This window comes from Hermetia illucens, chromosome 1 (genome assembly GCF_905115235.1).
Source record: "Hermetia illucens chromosome 1, iHerIll2.2.curated.20191125, whole genome shotgun sequence".
Classification (NCBI taxonomy): domain Eukaryota; kingdom Metazoa; phylum Arthropoda; class Insecta; order Diptera; family Stratiomyidae; genus Hermetia; species Hermetia illucens.
Genome location: NC_051849.1, coordinates 147,665,740 through 147,686,808, shown reverse-complemented (window position 1 = coordinate 147,686,808; position 21,069 = coordinate 147,665,740). Strand labels below are relative to the sequence as shown.

General features: G+C 40.6%; 1 protein-coding gene across 9 annotated transcripts in view; it reads left to right on the top strand.

Moving 5' to 3' along the window:
- Positions 1-21,069, top strand: part of LOC119646149 (cGMP-dependent protein kinase, isozyme 2 forms cD4/T1/T3A/T3B) — a 533,343-nt gene that overhangs the window by 467,596 nt on the left and 44,678 nt on the right. Inside the window, exon 2 of one of the 9 annotated variants that reach the window (XM_038046511.1) lies at positions 5,766-7,176. The exons of the other annotated variants lie outside the window; for them this stretch is intronic. Coding sequence (XP_037902439.1) covers positions 5,829-7,176 — 1,348 coding nt within the window. The 5' untranslated portion in view covers positions 5,766-5,828. The remainder of the gene's footprint in view (positions 1-5,765; positions 7,177-21,069) is intronic. 9 annotated transcript variants of the gene reach the window in all.

Sequence of the window (21,069 nt, the reverse complement as noted above, 5' to 3'; positions counted from 1 at the left end):
ATTCATGTTATGCACTTCATTGAGCCAATTGTAATCTAATTATGATATGTAAATTTTATTGTAAAGTTTTAGATAGACGATTCGATTTCGATATGCTTGATTTAAGTTACTGAATTGCCTTTGGTGAAATTGCAAGTGAATGAATCTTTTTATTGATCTTTTTATCATAAACTGACGCAATTATTCATCAATTAATAAATAACAACATGAATTCAACTGATTTATCTTTATCTGAATTAACCTTAATTGTCTTGACTTAACACTTTAACACTAGAAAAATGTCTTAAGGAACTTATGGGGCAATTTTGAAATGATTAGACAGATTACTATCTTTCTCAATGGTATCGCTAAGCAGTCCCACATGGCTCTAGTGAGGAAGTAAAATTAGTCCACATTAGGCTCTTTTTTCCTTAGCGAGCCATATAAGAGCCGTTTGTTGTCTAGATAAACAAGACATTTGACCTTTAAACAGTTCATTATAAGCCATTGGGAAGTATCTCATTTTACACGACGAGGGTTATTTGTGTTGTTGATACGAGACTAACTAGTGACCTTTTCTAGTGAACTCGTTTGATAAGCGGCTCAAGTGGCGATGAACCAAATATTCCAGCAAGTCTGCTTAGTTTACTGTACCTCATATGAGCGGAGAGTTTTTTATAGAAATCGTTAACATTTGGAAATATTTATCTGTTTAAATATAAATCTGTCTTCAAGTATGATATTTATAATATTTTTGTCTTTACTATTAGTGGAAGATAGTGTTCTAAAATACGGACTCAGTTCATCTGCTGGTCATGGCTTTTGTTCAGCGGTGAAATTGTCGCTTATCATAAATGCAAAGTTTACGAAAATGTTATATAAATATGTATTTTGCAGATTACTTAGAAAAAATTTTCAAATTCATTCATTCAAAAATCTACGCAAATTTTGCTAGATTGTACGGTTTGCCGCCTCGATCATTTTATTTTAATAAACGAATGACACCAATTTCTAATCTTTCTACACATAATCAAACTCGTGAATCTGATGCTTCTCCAAATCAAGAGATTTCAATTCTAATACAAAATATAGATTGACCTGCATTTTGTATGAGACTTTGCAGATTAGTATTTTGAGGCTTGTTATAACCGAAGAAGTATCGGCCAGTGTGAAACTTTCAAACTTCAAATGTAAAACAAATGCATGACATGAAAATTATACTATCTACATAGGCTAGTTGTGGACCCACTTCACTTCATCCACAACATTGATATTGCCTCTTACAATAATATGTATGTGCTTTAGAGATATCTTTTTCAAAATGATTAAATTTTACTCTGCCCGCCTGCCTGTCTATCTGTCTGTTTGTGACACCCAATTTACCGGGAAAATGCTAATTCTATTGTCATTTATTGTGTAAGGGAATGTTTCTGAAAATGCAGTCACGTGGTATTTCAAACAAAAGACACCCTCTTCCGATATCTGCTCAAATAAAGTTTTTAATAGTACATATAATATATTTATCTGAAACTTATCATGGAACCCCTTAAGTTCATTTAGAAACTTGGCAGATGCCGGATTTTACTTAATTCTAGCACTTAACTTCCAAGCGTTTAGGCTTGATCGATCCTAACTACTTAAAAGATACTGTAGTGGTGGCCGGGAATATGTTAATGCGAGAATTTGAGAATTTACATACAGCATTATGCCTGTTTGTTTATTGCACTGGCGCCATATAAGTACAGCCAAAAATTAGATGATCTGGCATACAACTTGATATCGTCTAAGTGTGTACATCACACGTAGGCCAGACTTTATTGCCAAACTATGCTCTCAATAGCTATGAAAGGGGGTTCAGTGCTATGCAAAACCAAAGGGAAATCAACGAATCCCCTTGGAGATGCCTCTTCGTATACGCATGGGCTCTAAGATGTCAGTACCCTCCGATGAATATACTGACAAAGTGTGGTGTGCCTTCCTTCCATGACTCTTGTCAAAAAGTTTACTAGTATTGGATCAATGCGGTACAGATGAACACATCGATTAGCCAGCTGAACTAGACGCTGTCAAAAGCCTTGTTGTAATCGATATAGCAACTAGATTTCTTTGGGTTCTAGTTGAATATCCTACAACTACCGAGGCGATAATGAGTTGCTGTTTGCAACCTATTGATTCAACTTGGCAGACCTTCTGCTTTTTGGTCAGAATGTTGTTGGTCTCGAGGTGCACACTGATCCTTTCAGAAATAGCGCCTTTGCCTATGTCCTTTTTAGGGATAACGTAGGCGATTCCCGCAGTTAGCACAGATGGAAATTCCTGAGGCCGACTAATAACCTGGTTTATGCTACACACTCACCGATCATGTATACTGGTAGGTAGAGCCAATTTGCCTCAGTTCTTCGAGCTGTTTATGGTTCGCCGAACCTTATCTTCGGTTACATCCGTAAAATTCATGCCCGGAATAGTAGTGACATGGCGGGTGCCTTCGGCGTTAATCTACGCAGCATGCTGGGTGGGTAACCCTCAAATTCCACCCCAAAAACCGTTTTGCTTCCGTTAACGAAAACTGGACTGTCTGGACTTTCTGCGGAGGTTCGTTGAGTGATCTGCGCCCATTGGTTTCTCCCGTACGTTGAATTCTGGACACGTCTGAAGGAATTTTCGCCATAGCGTCATAACCGACTGTATACGATATAAAATTTCTGCCTTAATGTTTCCGGAATTTCAACTGCGGGTGTCTCACTGGAGATCTCTGCACTTTATTCTTCACCCGCCTGCTGGCGTTGCGAGAGCTAAATTGAATCAGTCTAGCAATGTCCTGCCTTAGTGAGTCCTGCCGCCAGTCCAGATGAATTGTGCATGGTGGGTCTCTTCGGTCACTCAAATCATAATGCGAAAGCGAATTTTTTGATCTTGCAATCTGACAGTCGCAACTGCACCGCAATGAAGAAGTGATTGTAGTTGGGGTAGCGACATATCAGTACACAGTCGAGATGCGGTCTCATCATTGGTTTGAGATAGAATTCTTGGAGTTTCTGGAAATTCATCGAACATGTGAATCTCTGGTCTATGCAAAGGATCCATTGCAAAGAATTCTGCACATGCTCGGTGGAACTCGTCTTGAACACTCAGCCGCAGTGCAATGCTAGAACACGCTCCTTGATGACGGCCGCGATTGTGCTAGTACGACTAGCTGCACAGTCATGTGCGCGTATTGCGGGAAACGCTCGACGTATCGGTGCAATAAGGGGGTAATACGTTCTACCTTCTCCCGCTGTAATTATTTCTTAGTAGGAGCGGCTGATAAAGGGGTTTATATTCGGAGTCCATTTCATCCTATGCCTATGCGAACATGTTGAAATGGTTACCACCGATTGCGGCGAAACAGCCACAGCAGGCGGACCCATGCTCCTAGTCATCGTAACACCGGTTATCGGTACCGAACAGCTTTCTGCTTCTCATTCCGTTGTGATAGTTTATTCAGTGGGTACTTTGGAAGAATACAAAGTTCTTGAACTTCCGTTGACTTCCCTCAACGTGATAGGCTGCGATGGCCTACAGCCATTTAGGCTGAAGCTACCTGCCTCTCCTCCTATTACAAAGAGCGGAGAACAAAAGGATAATAGGTAAAAATTTTCGTGTGCATTTACTGTACCCTAAGATGTTGTCTTGTCTTACAAACGCGTCGTTGTATTTGAGCTTCCACAACACGTTTCGGGCTTTGGCATTCAGAATGCGCTGTTTCCTAAAATCTCGGTTCTGGGATCGCGTCCTCCAATTCCTGCGTTCGAGCAGTGATGCACCATATATAAAACCGTTTGGAATCATTTGCAGAAGATTGGATTCCAAAAAAAGCTGGATGTTTGGGTGCCATAGGAGTTGACGCAAAAAAAATCTCTTGGACCGAATCAACGCCTGCGATGCACTGCTGAAACGGAACGAATTGGACCCATTCTTGAAGCGGATGGTGACTGCTGATGAAAAGTGGATCATGTACGAAAATCTCAACCGAAAAAGATCGTGGTCGAAGCGCGGCGAGCCGGTCCAAACCATCGCCAAGCCCGGATTGACGGTCAGGATGGTTTTGTTGTGTGTTTGGTGGGATTGGAAGGGAGTTATCCACTATGAGCTGCTCAACTATGGCCAGACCCTCAATTCGGTGCTTTATTGTGAGCAACTTGACCGTTTGAAGCAGGCGATTGACCAGAAGCGGCCAGGATTGGTCAATAGGAATGGTGTTCTATTCCACCAGGACAACGCTCGGCCTCACACATCTTTGATGACCCGCCAGAGCTACGGGAGCTTGGATGGGATGTCCTATCGCACCCACCGTATAGTCCGAACCTTGCACCAGGCAATTACCATCTCTTCCGGTTTGCCTCAAAAGAGGCTTGCAAAAAGTGGCTGTCTGAGTTTTTTGCAAATAAGGAGGGGGGGAGGGGGGGTATGTTATCATCATCGATCAAAAATACGACATTACTTTTTCCCCAACCCAATATTATGAATGAATGAACTTCAATGCTGTCAATATGTCGTAAACTGCAGAGTGAGGTGAGGTAAATCAGAAGATGCGTATAAGATTCAGAGGCTTACAGATTTGCTATAGCCTTAATGGACCTTTTAACCTGCATAAACGCACAGGTTTTGCAAATGAAAATCACATTTCCGCGTTCTATTAAGTGCACGCTTCTTTGAGTTGCTGAATGTACCATTTTTTGGGATTTTAAATCTTAGTACGCTCTTGAGTAGCATCCATAACACATTAGAATTTTTTCTCGCAAAAATTCATCTGAATAGAACGTCAATATTCTCTTCGCACGGCTATATTCTGACCGTTATCTAAGAGTTTTGCTATCGTCGTAACTTTTCAAATAATGGGGCTACCACCTCTCGTGAAGTACTTAAAACACTGGCAATCTTTGTAATTTGAATAGAAATATCTCGTACTCAGTAAAGTCAGAGATTACTATCTTTCTACCTACTTTCTTATTTCGTTTCATTCAAACTTCTGTTCTTCCGAGTAGATTGGCTATAATGTTCTTTTCATTCAATATTAAGTTGAAACAACAGCAATAGTAAGTAAAACAATCCTATTTTCGTTTCAAAATGGTTACAATTGCTATTAAGGCAAGAGAAAGGCTTAGAAATCTTAAGTACTCAACATTTTACTTTTTGTCGTTTTCGCAGATAACTTTTGTGTTGCGATTCAACTCAACATACATATTTCAGTGAAGATATTTCATCCTTGATAACATCAAAAGTATCTAAATAGCTTGGAAAAGAGTCCAATGATTGAGATTTATCACCTTTATATTCTGTTGGCAATTATCTTAATAGAAAAACATCTATTTTATGTATACATATGCTTGACAGTCTATTATTTTTGGAAATAATATAATAATGGAGATATAGATAATAGAATCGATTTGCATTTCGAGGTAATTAGACGGTTCAGATGAACATTTTAGAATCGTATGTCCAAAAAAGATATCTTTTTCTTTTTTTATGGTCACAACCGAGCAATAAATCTTGGATTTTTGTCTCTCGAAGGAAAGTTTTCGATTTAATCTTGCAAAAATAATACCCTCTACTGACATTGTTTCTTTATTCACAAAAAGTCAATTGCTAATTGGGGGAATATCTTTTCGAAAGAAAGATGAAATGAGTGGACGTTACCCAAGAACTTTAAATTTAACATATATACTATATTGTCGTGGGTTAAATGGAAACCAATCGCAGCGTTACTAATTGATATGCGATGCGATATTTACCAGTAATTTTTTCAGGCTATTAAAAACACAACTGATAAACAATATGTTCATACACCTGCTGTACTACTGAGTATAAAGATGCGAATAAAACGGTATCCAGGGAAGGCGGTAGACGCCAGCCTTTCCTTAGAGCAAACCAATGCTATGGGGGCAATCTACGAAGCGAATTGGCTACGAGCTCATGAGGCCATGCGATTACAATTCAACAATCAACAATACCTAAAAAATCAACAAAACAGTAATGCGAGCGATAGTAGTAATGAAAGTGGATCTTCTTTACGAAAATACCAAATGACACTGGAGCAAGTAAAGGCTCTGGAACGGCAGAACTGTGATGCTGGGTTAGTGGAACATTTACGTGATGTGAATGGCTATAAACCATCCAGTTTGAGAAGAAAACATAGGAAAAACTATCCCGGTTGGGATGACTTGAAAGAAATCACTGAAGATATTTCGAGATCCAGATGGCAGCAAGCTTCACAAGCAGCAAACCACTATGTTCCGGATCCTACTAATCACTTAGAAGCAAAAAGTAAAGATGACTCAGCTTATAAATCGCCGGGAACCTTCCAAATTCCAAGAGGATTAAAAAGATCCCAAACGGTGATTATCCAGCAACCGCAATCAAGCTGTAGCACCCTCGATATTAAGGATGTTCTTAGACGAAAGTGGAAGTCAAAAACAGATATTAGTCCCCACTCTAATGGTAATATTGCGGGCAAATCTGCTGCCCTGCAATTCAAAAATCCAATCTCAAACATCAACAATACTCCTAGTGTACAAGATTCATACTGTGATACTAAAGATGTAGATTACGAAGAAATTAGCGATAACAATCAAAATAATGCTCAAACCACTCCGCCCGTACAACAATACAAAACAGCCACAATCAAGAACCGTCCAGTTCTTCGGGCAAAGAGTGTTCGAATTGATCCAACATTTCAAACGAATGGATCTCGAAATAGTCCAGCCAACAGGCAGAGAGTCACTCCCAATCACGGTGTTGAAGAGACACAGCCCCAAAGCCCAAATGATCGCGGCCTTTACGCTGTTCCGAATAAGCTCAAAACAATGTCTATGGACAAATTGAATAAACGCAATGACTTCCCTGGTACCACAGAAAATGGGAATTCGAAGCATTTCAATGGGTCTGATATGCTGAAATCAAGCCGACTTTGTGCATCTACGAACAATCTGCATAGTTCGTTTAGTTCAAATGGTAGAAACCGCGAGCGACAACAAAGGTGCCAACCTGGAAGTTCTTCGTCGAGCACAAATTCAGAGGATCAGTTTAGTATACCTCGTCCTCGGTTGATTGTTCCAGTGCACACGTATGCCAGGAAGCGGCGTACTGGGAACTTATTAAGTGACCAAGCTATTGATCCTGTCACAGCGAACGAGAAATCATCGGATGAGGAAAATGATGGTGAGTTCATTTATTTAGTTTCTGGTATGATTGAAGTTTAGGTTCCTTTTACGTTTCTGATAATAGCAGTAGAACATGTTGTATAGAATTAAAGCATTAGTAGTTTTCCCAACAGAAGAGAATATAGACGCCTACCTAAGGGAGTTTTATATTTTTTCCTTTTATTGACTTTACTCCAATTTGTAACAATATTATTCTACTAACAAAAATTATCTTTTTGTAGGTAAGTTACGGTATCCATTGTGAACTAAACTGATGCGTAAGTATTTAATTACGAAAATTATTTCTGCTAAAGAAAGTTGTCAAATAGAATTATAGAAAGGACAAGGTGCTTTGCTCTGCTTCCAAATTGATTGAAATTATACATACATACAGATAAACGTAGAAGATCTTAATTGCAAACATTTTAGATCAATGGTTTCGCATTTATGCTTAATATTATTTCTAAAGCTGCAAGATAACTAAATCTTTATAAGCGCAGGGTACAATCCGTGCAACGAGGTGCATTACTCGCTAGGGTACTATGCAGCCCTTGTAAATCTAAGGATAACCGCCAGGTAACACGCTCTGTGCAACCTATATTCCTCCTGGAGTCATAGTCATGTATGCTATGAAATAACATGAAAACTGAGAAATATTGAATCCGAAACCGTTTAATCTAAAACAGTTTCTTGCCTGAACAACAACCACGAGGCAGGTGCACAAATTAATTGTTCGCAATTTGAGTAGACTTAAATAAAATTGTTTAAACAAACAAAATAGATGGTTCATTTCTGCATATTTAAGTTCCTTTTCCTTTACTCATTTCTCTATCTTCCTCCCAATCAAATCCGGATGATGGTTCAAAATACGTTATCCAGACCAGTTCAAGAGTTGCTTGGTGTCGTTGGCCATTTGTGGTTTGGAATTGTCGTGGAGGAGACAGACTCCCTTTGCAAACCTCTCTTTTTATTCGGAATCGCCCTTTTCAGTTTTTAAATATGTCACACTATCTTGCCGCGTTGAAGGTCTCCCCCTAAGTCAGATATTCAATTAAAATTGGATCGACATTTTTCGCAAGAGGGGATCCTGATTCAAGACTTTCCACCATGTTAACTTTAAATTTACCTCGTTTTGTAGTGAAGGCTCAGGCTGTACAACAATATTACCACCACGTGGAAAATTTATTGTATACAATCGTGAGAGCTCTAGTACACTTACTTTCTGGACGCGTCTCGTATGTCACAATATCAGCTTTACGTACATAATATTTCACGATGTGATAGTCTTTTTTTTACCAAGTGTAATCTACTCTTATTAGACAGGCCTGTCATCTGGACTATCATTTTTTAGTGCCGGTTGCAAGGAAGATTCCTGGCTTTCGACTTACCGTCAAAAAGGTAGTTTGGGTTCCGCAGCAGTTACTACATAGAAGTGGCCGAAAATTTATCATAGAATAGCCAACAGTTTCATTAACCTCACGAAATAGTGATTCGGGATACACAATTGTTTGCATGTTTACTAATGGTTCAGAAATACGCCTTTCCCATTATAAACCTTCATTTTAGAAATTTAATTTGTATCCTCCTGTAGGGGAAAAAAAAGTGCTTTTTCGATAGACGCTTCTTGAAGCCTTTGTACTGTTGTATAAATTTGCGCAGTTTACGGGTCATCCTGCCTGGAAAGTAAAGAAGTACGAGAGGTCTCAACGCATGACATGGCAAATCTACCAACCTGCCTTTTGTTTAGAAATTCTTCAGTTTTCCCACTAGTTGACAGACAACTTCGTGATAGTGTCAAAATGCTCAAATTGGCTTTGCGTGTGACTTCGCTTCAGGATATTCCAGTTATTTAATGCGTTCTTAACGACGTGCTTAGATCCAGCTACGGCCGACTGGTGATAATTCCAAAATTAGTCTGCTGCTCTTCATATGAAGAGGGTCTGTATGAGTTCTTAGCAGCCTCCTCCCCTGGTCAATGCTTCTGCCTAAAAGAGGAGTTATAATCGAGAGAGATATTGGTATACCATCAAAAACTAGGTCCGGGGATAGATCTGGACCTATTGTCAAGTCCTTAAAAGCCAGCCATGATGCCTTTTCTCTCTGCGGCAGGCGATGGAAAAACTGTTGGAATATGGACAACAGTTGCACCATCTGTTCATCGACTTTAAAGCCGCCTATGATAGCATAGCCAGGGTAAAACTGTACACGACCATGAGAGAATTCGGTATCCCGACGAAATTAATAAGACTGACTAGGCTGAGCCTGACCAATGTGCGAGGCCAGATAAAAGCAGCAGGATCACTCTCAAGACCATTCGACATCAACAACGGTCTACGACAAGGGGATGCGCTATCATGCGTCCTCTTTAACCTGGCCCTCGAGAAAGTGATCCGTGATGCTGAGGTGAATGCAAGAGGTACGATCCTCTTCAAGTCCACCCAACTACTGGCCTATGCTGACGATATCGACATCATGGGAAGAACTACCCGAGACGTACAAACTGCCTTCATCCAGATCGAGCAGGCGGGATTGGCGCGAGATCTTGGGCTGCACATCAATGAAGACAAGACAAAATATATGGTGGCAACGTCAGCACCGAAGACGAATCAACCAACAACATCAAACTGCACTGGTCAAACACCAAGAAGAATAAGGATAGGAGAATACAACTTCGAGACCGTTGACAATTTCTCCTATCTAGGGTCGAAAATCACAACCGATAACAACTACGATGATGAAATCCGCGCACGGTTGTTGTCAGCCTACAGAGCCTATTTCAGCTTACAAAGACTGTTCCGCTCGAAACGTTTCACCATAGGGTCAAAGCTCTTACTGTACAAGACTATGATCTAGCCAGTCCTCATGTATTCCTCGAAAACTTGGGTTCTTAGCAAGAAAAATTGGCGAACTCTTGGCCGCGTTCGAGAGAAGAATCCTCCGAAGAATTTTTGGCCCCCTACATGAGGATGGACGATTCCATAGCCTACACAATGACGAAATCTATAAGCGATACTATGACCGTCCGGTTGTGGATAAAATCCGGCTCAATAGGTTACGGTGGGCGGGTCACTTAATCCGAATGGATGAGGATAATCCCACCCGAAAAGTCTATAAGGGCAATATCTATGGTAGGAAAAGAAAACGAGGCAGACCCTGTCTAAGATGGAGCGATGACGTGGGCCAGGACGCCAGACAGCTTTTAGGGATATCGAATTGGTGAACCTCGGCGCAAAACCGGGATGTCTGGAGTTTCTTATTAAGGCAGGCCTAGACCGGATACCGGTTGTTGCGCCGTTGATGATGATGATGATGATGCCTCTACTATTTTATCTGCATGTCAAATATGCGGCACGAGTTGCATCAGGCTGGTATTATGTGGCCTGAGATAAATGAGACGTGTTCCCTTTGGAAGATTGAACCGATATAGGCATCTGTTGCCCGTACATCCTTCGAAGAAGGATCAACCCAATTTACAGTTTATTTCCTCTAGATGTGCTGGAGAACGAAAGCCAAAAAAACCTCCAGCGACCACCCTATAAGGTGGTCGGAAACGGACGTCGGTCACGTGAAAAGTGATTAATGGGATATTTTCTAGTTATCCATGAGTAATTACCAAAGTATCCAAAAACTTAGTTAAGCAGAGTTAAAATTTAAGCCCGAAAGGTGAAAAAACGTGCAGTTGATTTAAGTGAATAATTAATATTCTCTTAGATTTTCAACTTCATACTACTCTAGTCGTAAAACCCACTGGTGAACCCCAAAAAAATTGTATGCAACCTATGCACCTGGACACAGTGCTTTATTGCAAAAAGAACTGGTAGATGAATTGGATCAATCGTCCTTTTCCTAAGCGTTTTAAAATAAAAATTATTAGCCAATAAAGGAAACTATTTTTCAATTTTTTACTCATGACTTTGGCTAACTAAGCATCTCCTAATTCAAACCATAGAAAATGGGGTCAAGTACACCTGGAACCTAGCCGGGAACAAACCAAAGTATCTCTATTTGATTAATCAAAGATTCACTTACGTGGAACTTTTTTCAGATATCAAGAAGCAAAGCCGCTAAGGATAGGCGTTATTAGAACTCACCCACTCCCATTAAAAAGTAAAATTAAGTACCAGCAGGAACATATGAGTTTGTATATATGTGTGGTGGTGATTATTATGTTAAGTACGTAGTCGAAATGAACACTCATAGATTTCTCGTTATGTAACGTACAAATTCTTCATTCTCATGTAGGGGACCGAAAATTCAATGGATCTCCCTCTTGAAATGGACTATGAGTTCGCAGCGTTTTTTGCTTACGCTGGTAAGTTAATGTTCGTAAAAACTTACATATTTACCCTACAATACGCTTGCGTGCTCACACCAGAATCGAGGCCATATAGAACTAACGAGGATACCTAGAATAAAGTTCCTAATAGCGAGCGGGCAAACGCAACGCACAAGCGTTCCATGACCGCGGCCCAATCAAAAGTCTGTGCCAATTTGGCTGGCGGAAGCTGTACTTATGCACACGACGTGCAACAAGAATGGGGGGGGGGGCTCATCCTGCGCAATGCACTCCACACTAACTGTTTGCAACCTTGTCAAAATCCCAACAGGGATAATAATGAATGAATCTTAGGATCATATTCTATTCATCCTTCTATTATGAAATGCAAGTACAAAATATTGGAAACATAGTTTGGTGCTCTAGAGATCTGCACCTATGTATCGAATATCACTCCAAACATTTTCTTAATATCGAAGATAGGAACATCTGTCAAACCATGCCGCGCTTGGGAGAACAAACTGGTGCAACACACAAGTTATGTGACCATGGAATACCTTTCCATTTTGCTATCAGCTCCATACACAAAACCCAACTCAAATCTATTGTAGTTTCCAAGTCAAAAGGTTTTGTAGAATCTTCCAGAAAAGGGGTATAAAAATGTAATTACGGATAAGAGAGACGAGGACTACAAATGCAGTTTGTTTGAGCCCAGAATTTCAAAATGTTTCAAATTTCGAATTATTGACTCGTCAGGAAAATGTTATATCCCACCTATTCAAATTTAGGGCTTGGTATTTGCAATAAACAGGCTTCGAAGTTTGTAGAATATTGGTCAATAAGTTTGTGTCTATGTCCTCTAAATAAATGCTTGATAGGAGGAATTCTCCAAGGTTACCACCTACCTAGAACAACCAAACTATTGAGAAACGTCGTTTGAAATTGTGAACTACTTTTTATAAAGGCGGTACATTTCAATTGGCGTGCTGCAGTAAGTTTAAATTATATCTGTGTATCTTTTGCCTTATCTTTAGGTTTGCTTGTGTAGCCATAGGTATCATCAGTGGGGATTTCTGTTGTTCTAATAGAAGCTTGTTAAATCAAATCCAAGGCAATATACGACACCTGTATAATAGCTTTCTCCTAAATACCACAGACTAATGGTTACCGCAGAAGCAACATAAGATCAATAGGCTAAAAAATTACTTCACCTCCAAAGCAATAATGTACTCACTGTTAGTCATAAGCCAGCTAACCTTCTCACAATCGCTCCTTGTTCCTGCCATGACATTATTCCCCAGGACATCCATGTCCAGCGATATTTTCCTTGCGATTTTCTGAGCGATTTAAGTATTCCGGTCTACTGATCTTATCCGCGCATCCTGCATACTATCGCGTTACACCACTGGTATCCTTTGTGATCGACGCATCATCGAACGCCTCAAATCCTCAATCTATCGTAATGTCGTTCGGCTGATCATCCTGAACCGCGGTTAATTTGGGGTTGGAGAAAGTCGATAGGAAACGACCCAAAGGCCGACTGGAACAGCGATGGATTAATGCGCTGAATTGCGATTTAAAAGCCTCTCGACTCCACCCAGGCTAAGCCTGTTTTGACTAGCTTGAGATAGCGAACATAATAAAGTATGCCACAAAAGATTTGCAAAGGCAGCAGAGAAAGTAGTTATCGTTTTAATATCGAAGTCTAAGTCTGCAGTTAGTCCTGGGCAAACAGAGCAAGGAGAGTCCCATTATTAATTATAGACGTCGGAATTGAGAAAAAACTTTCATTTGGGCAACAGGTATTGTTTTTATCTGGTGCATCTGGTGCAATCTTAAAGAAACCGATGCATAATTCTTCCCCAAATTATTGGTGCTGGAACAATAGATTCAGAGAATCGCGTAAGTTGTTCTGCAGTGCTGTTAAAGTCTAGAAAAAAATCGCAGCTGGGAAATGCATCAACTCAAACCGTTTCTAAATCGGCCTAAAATTGGAATTTTCAAAAAAAATCAAATTATAATAGCGCAAGAGGCCATCCTTTATCTAGCCAAATGTATACCCCTACAGTATTAAACGACAACATAAAGGTGTACTGTAGAGACAAAGTTATTGAGCTGCTACAAAAAGCTATAAATTTCAGAAATGTGAAAAAGCAGCACATACTACCCACAAAGGGAATTTTCTTCGCCACGATGTTCTATCAAATTACAGTAAAATCGGTTCTTTCTGAATTGGTTTTACTCTGTTCATGGCCTAATCCTGCTGGGGCCTTTTTGGCAGTAGGGTAGGTGAATGCGTTTGCGCACAGAGTGTTGGACTCCCGGAATAGTACGCTGTCGGACTAACAACTAAACACCTCCCTGTCATCAGAGAACTAGCCTAGAACCGTTTGACATATTACTTCGGGCTAGCCCTCCCGCTCCCTCGGCTTTGGGAGCCTTCAAGTCAGGGGATTCCTCTCACCAACGGGAGGGGAGGGAAGGAAGGAAGTTGTCAGTTCAGGGAACCCCTTACCGTCCGATCTCTTCGCTGGTCGAGTTCAATCTACTTCGCAATAAGAAGAGCCCGAACATAATGCGCAATACGATTCAACCACGGGTCTAATTTGTCGATGAGCCGCGCAGTCCATCTGCCATTTGGCTCATTTTGCCAAAAAACTAGCCACTCGGTAAGGATGCGTTGACGTTCCTCACGGGCAACCTCTCTTAAATTCTCGTCCTTACGGCGGTAGATAGCTTTGCGGTCCTTGGCAAGAAGGGCAAGGATCATTGCCGCGATCACCATCACAGCCGGTTCGGAGACGGTGCGATTAACAGACGCCACTCGCAAAGCTCCATGCCTCCTCACTCGAGCAAGGCGTTTACGATGCACCTCTTTGTCAAGGGCATCAGCCCATACCTCCGTGTCATAGAGCAGAACCGACTGCGTTGCTCCCATAAATAAATTCTGCTGGGCCTATCCCTTCTTCAAATTCACCTAGAAATATATCTTCCGGGTAAACTTCTCCGGTTCTGCACACCCTCTCTAGGGGAACTGATTTTGGACCAGCCCCTTTCCCATTTGTAGTGGTCCAAATAATCAATCGCCTTATAACTAACTATATCTTCAATAAGGTTTTCATGATCGAGATAGCAACTGCAACTTCTGATCTTTGCCGTACATGAGTTGTGAATGGGACATGTTGCCATATTATGTTTGTGCGGAAAAGAAAAGCGCCCTTTTAAGAGGACGAAGGAGCTAACATATTATAATTAGTTGCTATCATTGAAAAGCTCCATAGGGGAGCATCTAGACACAATCAGCTCACAACATTGCTTTCTCGTCCAGAATCACAGTTTAATTCAAGCTAAGGTACTTACATTTATACATTGGACACACGAAAACAAAATGAGCAAAACAAGCACCCTGTGGCTCTACAGCTAACCTGGGCACCGGCACGTTCGTCAGTTAAACGTTTTAAAATGTGTACTTTCCAGGTGAAAGAAAGGCTCCATCAGGATTCTGATTTGTATACATATTCCAAAGTTAGTTCAACGAACAAGGCTCTAAAGCGAAGTAATGACTGATGTCAAGTATTCACACAGTCTTAAAGAATAACTTAAGGGCATAAAGCGACTACTTCCTGGGCACTCAAGCCTGTGCCTGTACCCGAAAATTGCTCGGTTCCACGTTCATAAAATCTGAAGCAACAGCAATTTCGTATTAAAATATTTGCATCATATTCTGGCAAAGCTAAGTTAACGATCTATCATTATCATCATCAACGGCGCAACAACCGGTATCCAGTCTAGGCCTGCCTTAATAAGGAACTCCAGACATCCCGGTTTTGCGCCGAAGTCCACCAATTCGATATCCCTGAAAGCTGTCTGGCTTCCTGGCCTACTCCATCGCTCCATCTAAAGCAGGATCTGCCTCGTCTTCTTTTTCCACCATAGATATTGCCCTTATAGACTTTCCGGGTGGGATCACTCTTATCCATACGGATTAAGTGACCCGCCCACCGTAACCTATTGAGCCGGATTTTATCCACAACCGGACGGCCGTGGTATCGCTTATAGATTTCGTCATTGTGTAGGCTGCGGAATCGTCCATCCTCATGTAGGGGCCAAAAATTCTTCAGAGGATTCTTCTCTCGAACGCGGCCAAGAGTTCGCAAATTTTCTAGCTAAGAACCCAAGTTTCCGAGGAATACATGAGGACTGGCAAGATCATAGTCTTGTACAGTAAGAGCTTTGACCCTATGGTGAGACGTTTCGAGCGGAACAGTCTTTGTAAGCTGAAATAGGCTCTGTTGACTGACAACAACCGTGCGCGGATTTTATCATCGAGGTGTTATCGGTTGTGATTTTTGACCCTAGATAGGAGAAATTGTCAACGGTCTCAAAGTTGTATTCTCCTATCCTTATTCTTCTTGGTGTTTGACCAGTGCGGTTTGATGTTGTTGTTTGGTTGGTTCTCGGTGCTGACGTTGCCACCATATATTTTGTCTTGCCTTCATTGATGTGCAGCCCAAGATCTCACCACACGTGCCGCCTGCTCGATCTAGATGAAGGCAGTTGTACGTCTTGGGTGGTTCGTCCCATGATGTCGATATCATCAGCATAGGCTAGTAGTTGAGTGGACCTAAAGAGGATCGTACCTCTTGCATTTACCTCAGCATTACGGATCACTTTCTCGAGGGCCAGGTTAAAGAGGACGCATGATAGCGCATCCCCTTGTCGTAGACCGTTGTTGATGTCGAATGGTCTTGAGAGTGATCCTGCTGCTTTTATCTGGCCTCGGACATTGGTCAGGGTCAGCCTAGTAGAATTCACTCAAGACCGTGTACAGTTTTACCCTGGCTATGCTATCATAGACGGGTTAGGAGGAGGAGAATATCTTATAGATGGTACTCAGCAACGTGATACCTCTATAATTGCTGCACTATGTGATATCTCCCTTTTTATGTATGAGACAGATAATGCCTCGTTGCCAATCGTTAGGCATTGATTCGCTGTCACATACCTTGAGCACAAGTTGATGAACCACTTGCTGTAACTGGTCGCCTCCATATTTAACCAATTCGGCTGTAATTCCATCGGCTCCTGGCGACTTATGATTTTTTAGCCGATGAATTGCACGGACTGTTTCTCCTAAACTTGGTGGTGGCAGTATTTGTCCGTCGTCTTCAGTTGGCGGGACCTCCAACTCGCCGATGTTCTGGTTGTTCAGTAACTCATCAAAGTACTCAACTCATCGTTAACGATCTATGCAATAGAAAAATCGATTCTGAAAACCTAATGAGGTTTTCCCCTTTAAGACATTTCCCAAAATTGGGGCGGCAGAATACATTTCCTTTTATCATCCACTCGAACGCAAATACATGAAAGCCCTTTGCTCATATTCTGGAATTCGATTTTTCTTCTCAGTTTGTATGAAAATTGGCACGCTTTTCTGTGGAAAAGTGGAAAATAAAGATGGATTTAATCTGATACTTCCTGAAATGACATAATTTCCTCCATAAAATTCGAAGAAGTGAAAACATTGCATATAAAGCGCTTAGATATTTTACAATTTATTCCGGGTTCAAAATGTGGTTTGCAATATTTGATTAAATTAGAAAATTGCAAGAGCTTCATAGTTCGCAGTATCATTGTGTAACGTTACTACCAGCCAAAAGTCATGAACCACTTTACTATTGCAGTTTTGAAACTTTTGAATGAAGCAAACTTGGTAGAAACATAAAGTGCAGCAATTTCAGATTACACATAATAAGTGGCCTGAAATGAAATTAAGGAAGAATTTCTTATCTAATGAATGGCTTGAGGGTACGGTTTGGAGTCATTTGCATATGCTTTTGATTTCTGAAGTACCTTCCGTTGAAAACGCATTAATTCATTTTATAGACAGTTACATTTCACAATTACCACTTATCCGGAACTTCATTATGCATGTCACTCATGCGAAAAATAGATACTTCTATCTTTGAATAATCAAAATGCACTTAACTTTATATCGAAATATCTGAAGCACCTCCAATTTCACTTAAGATAAACTTCCGTGCATTCGGGCTACTCGTAAGTAAAAATGGATTAATTTTTTGCTGCCGGAAACAATAAAAAAATTTTAACGATCGTTTTATAAGGCCACACTGTATGCCTTTATGAATCCAGCGGAACTCATTCTTGATATTTATTCATCTTTCAAAATTCATTCTAGCTTTATGGTCAATTAAAGTATAATTGTCGCTGCATTCTCCCCCCTCTGCTTTCACTTTCAATTTCAGAAATTCCAAGAACTGCCTGTGATGATTCCATTTCTTCACTCTGTAACAAATGGGCAGTAAATATTTACAATTGAGAATGAGGCAGCAATAAATTTTCTAAGTTAAGAGGCGTTTAGGAACCTTGCGTCCCGCATTACATGGTGGACGGCCATTTGCTTCTTAGAAAATGTTCATGACGATCGTTTTGAGTGTTGTACTAGTTGTTCAGTCAACTCAGAAACAACAACTACACACCGAATCTGAGACAACATGAAATTTAATGTATGCATTTCATACTCAGCAAATGTTAATTACTAGAGCATGTCCATTGGAAATGTTCTTGTTTTACGAAAAAAAGTGATAGCACTACCGAAGGGCTTTTCTTTTCATTCCCAGTAATAAGATTTTAAATTAACTCTTATTTTTACTTAATTGTGAGTAGCTTTGTTTCATTACGGGGCTATTCTAATGATTTGACCTTGTCCACCAGATGGGATTTTAAAGCATGTTTCTACTGTAGCCATGACGCAGATCCTGAGCAAGATCCTGAGTTTCGTTGAGCTTTACTTATTTATCTATTCAAAAAGCATAATATATGGAGAGCTTCCTGATTAGCCCCTGGAAGAGGGGATAATAGAAAACGAAAGAACGAAGAGAAGAGAGTGGAAATAGAGTTCGAGCTCCATGAAGGGATTTGCGAAAATATCTGCCTGACGCGTATCAGACAAAGCCGTATGATAGGTGATGCCAGTAAAGAAGGAGCAGTGCATTAGTCGGTAGAAAATTTAAGAAAAGTACACATTCCGGGAAAGGGTATACATAGATTTTGGTAAAAAAATCGAAATAGTGGAAGCAGAATGAGTGGTCCACATCGGGCAGTTTTTCCTAAAGAAGAAGAATCGCAGGGGATTTGCGTTGATTTTTTCAAGGGTAAAACAATCGCCGGGTAGGGACCAGATCATCATCATTATCAACGGCGCAACAACCGGTATCCGGTCTAGGCCTGCCTTAATAAGGAACTCCAGACACTTTGTGCCGAGGTCCACCAATTCGATATCCCTAAAAGCTGTCTGGCGTCCTGACCTACGCCATCGCTCCATCTTAGGCAGGGCCTGCCTCGTCTTTCCTTTCTACCATTGATATTGCCCTTATAGAATTTCCGGGCTGGATCATCCTCATCCATACGGATTTGGTGACCCGCCCACCATAACCTATTGAGCCGGATTTTATCCACAACCGGACGGTCATGGTATCGCTCATAGATTTCGCCGTTATGTAGGCTACGGAATCGTCCATCCTCATGTATGAGGCCAAAAATTCTTCAGAGGATTCTTCTCTCGAACGCGGCAAAGAGTTCGCAATTCTTCTTGCTAAGAACACAAGTCTCCGAGGAATATATTAGGACTGGCGGACTACGGATTGACTCTGCGACTACAATCAGAGCCCCACTGATGTAAATACAACGATATCAGTCTGTACTTATTGCATGGCTCAGCTTATTCATACTGGTGGGGACCTAGCTAAATCTCTACTGAACTAAGGAGTACGTCACCCGTGTTGAAACGCAGCACCACATGGAAGCTTGAAGATCTTCCTTCGCTTGACCATAACCACAGCCCCCACGAAACTCCCACTAGGGGACCAACTATAACCGAGCTGAACAAAAGAACATGAGACAAGAATTGTCCTGTGACATGTGAATTCAGGGGTTATTCCGGTTCCCATGGTACCAGTATATTTCTGATAAGGTTTCGGGACCTATTGCCACTTCAGAATTAATCCTTGTGCAGATCGGATGATGATTAGGCCTTTTGAGCATTCGCCTACTGCATCACGGCTAACAAACCATAGTGAGGGTAGTGTATCGCAGTGCCATCGCGTAGGATCTCCTTGGTCACTTGGTTTTGGCCCGGTTGCTGACCCCCCCCCCCCTAACTCACTAATATAACATCAGTGAGTCCAGAGTGTCTAAGCTCGACTGTAGAGACCTACAGTCTACTACAGACGAAAAGAGCTTATCATTTTTGTCGTAAAACAAGGATAGGTCCTCACCTGCGGGTCATTGATGAACAATAAAAATAGTAATGGACCTAAAAAAAGATCTATACGGTTCACCAGTGGGACGAGCTATGGAATCATCACAAGAAACGCTGCAGGAACGGTTAGAAAAATAGAAGGTTGGCCATGTAATGAGTGATAGAAGTATTTTAAGGGGGAAAAAGGTAGGAAATCTTTTTTTTCTGATACCGCAACTTGTAGGAACAACATCTTTCGAGTTATAGACAATTGAATCTCCTTGGCCGTCAATAAGAAGACGAAAATCGCATATGGAAAGCACAACGCAAAACGCAGGCTGCTACTCAAGAATAAGAGAATTCGTCTTAGGATGCAGTAAGGGGATGCTTTGGAGCGTGCAGCAGTTGCAGGCGAGTTAGTTTAGTGAGCTGGAGTCAAGTATTCTACGTAAATTAAAAAGAAATTGTTTCTTCATTTTATACATGGATCAAACTTTAATCGCGTTTTTCTCTAAACTTTTTTTTTAAATCCTTAATCAAAATTCCTCGAAAACCTCTGGACACATTTTGCTAAAACTTTGCAAGTTTATTTTACATACTAAATACTCGATCCTGAATGTAGGATTTATTCTTTTTCAATTCCAACGGTTTTTTTTTGTTTAATTAAGAAAAAGAACATTTTTTTTTAAATCACCTTTACCAATAATTCAAAAATGAATATTTTGTTAATTTCTTCGTTTAAATCCAAGATAAACTTATTTACTAAAGAGATCTTTTCAGTTTTTTAATTTCGGATGAAGTAATCATGAGTTATCCTGCCTAACGGATGGACATTTTTTTTTTATGTGCCTCGGTTCGCCATCATCCATGGCTTAAATCTCCATATTTTTTTACAAAAATTTCGCATAATATTCTGAAAATAATGTTTAATAATGAACACAAGTTAAAAAAAATTATTAATAAATAAGATACTCCTAAGAAATTTAAAAAAAAATACCTTTCTCTTGTAACCCAGACCCTTTTCCCCTCAAGTTAGGCGTTATTGTCCTTTAGTTATAAGGTGACGGGTTAGCGGTTAGGCGAACGGGTAACATACTTTTTTTAAGGTTTTGTGTAAAACAAAATCTTATTAAAATCCACTCTATGTCTGTCTGTCTGTCACACGCACTTTTCTACAAAACGGCTAAACCGATCCGAACGAAATTTGGTGGACAGATAGGAACTATGAAATCGCACGCATACAGTGAGTGACATAAATTTAGGTGGAGTTTGAAGGACCCCCATACATGCAAAGGGAGAATTGCAAATTTTTTTTACCGCATGTAGTCGTGTGGGATATCAAATGAAAGGTCTCGATTAATACTTTCCGAAACTAA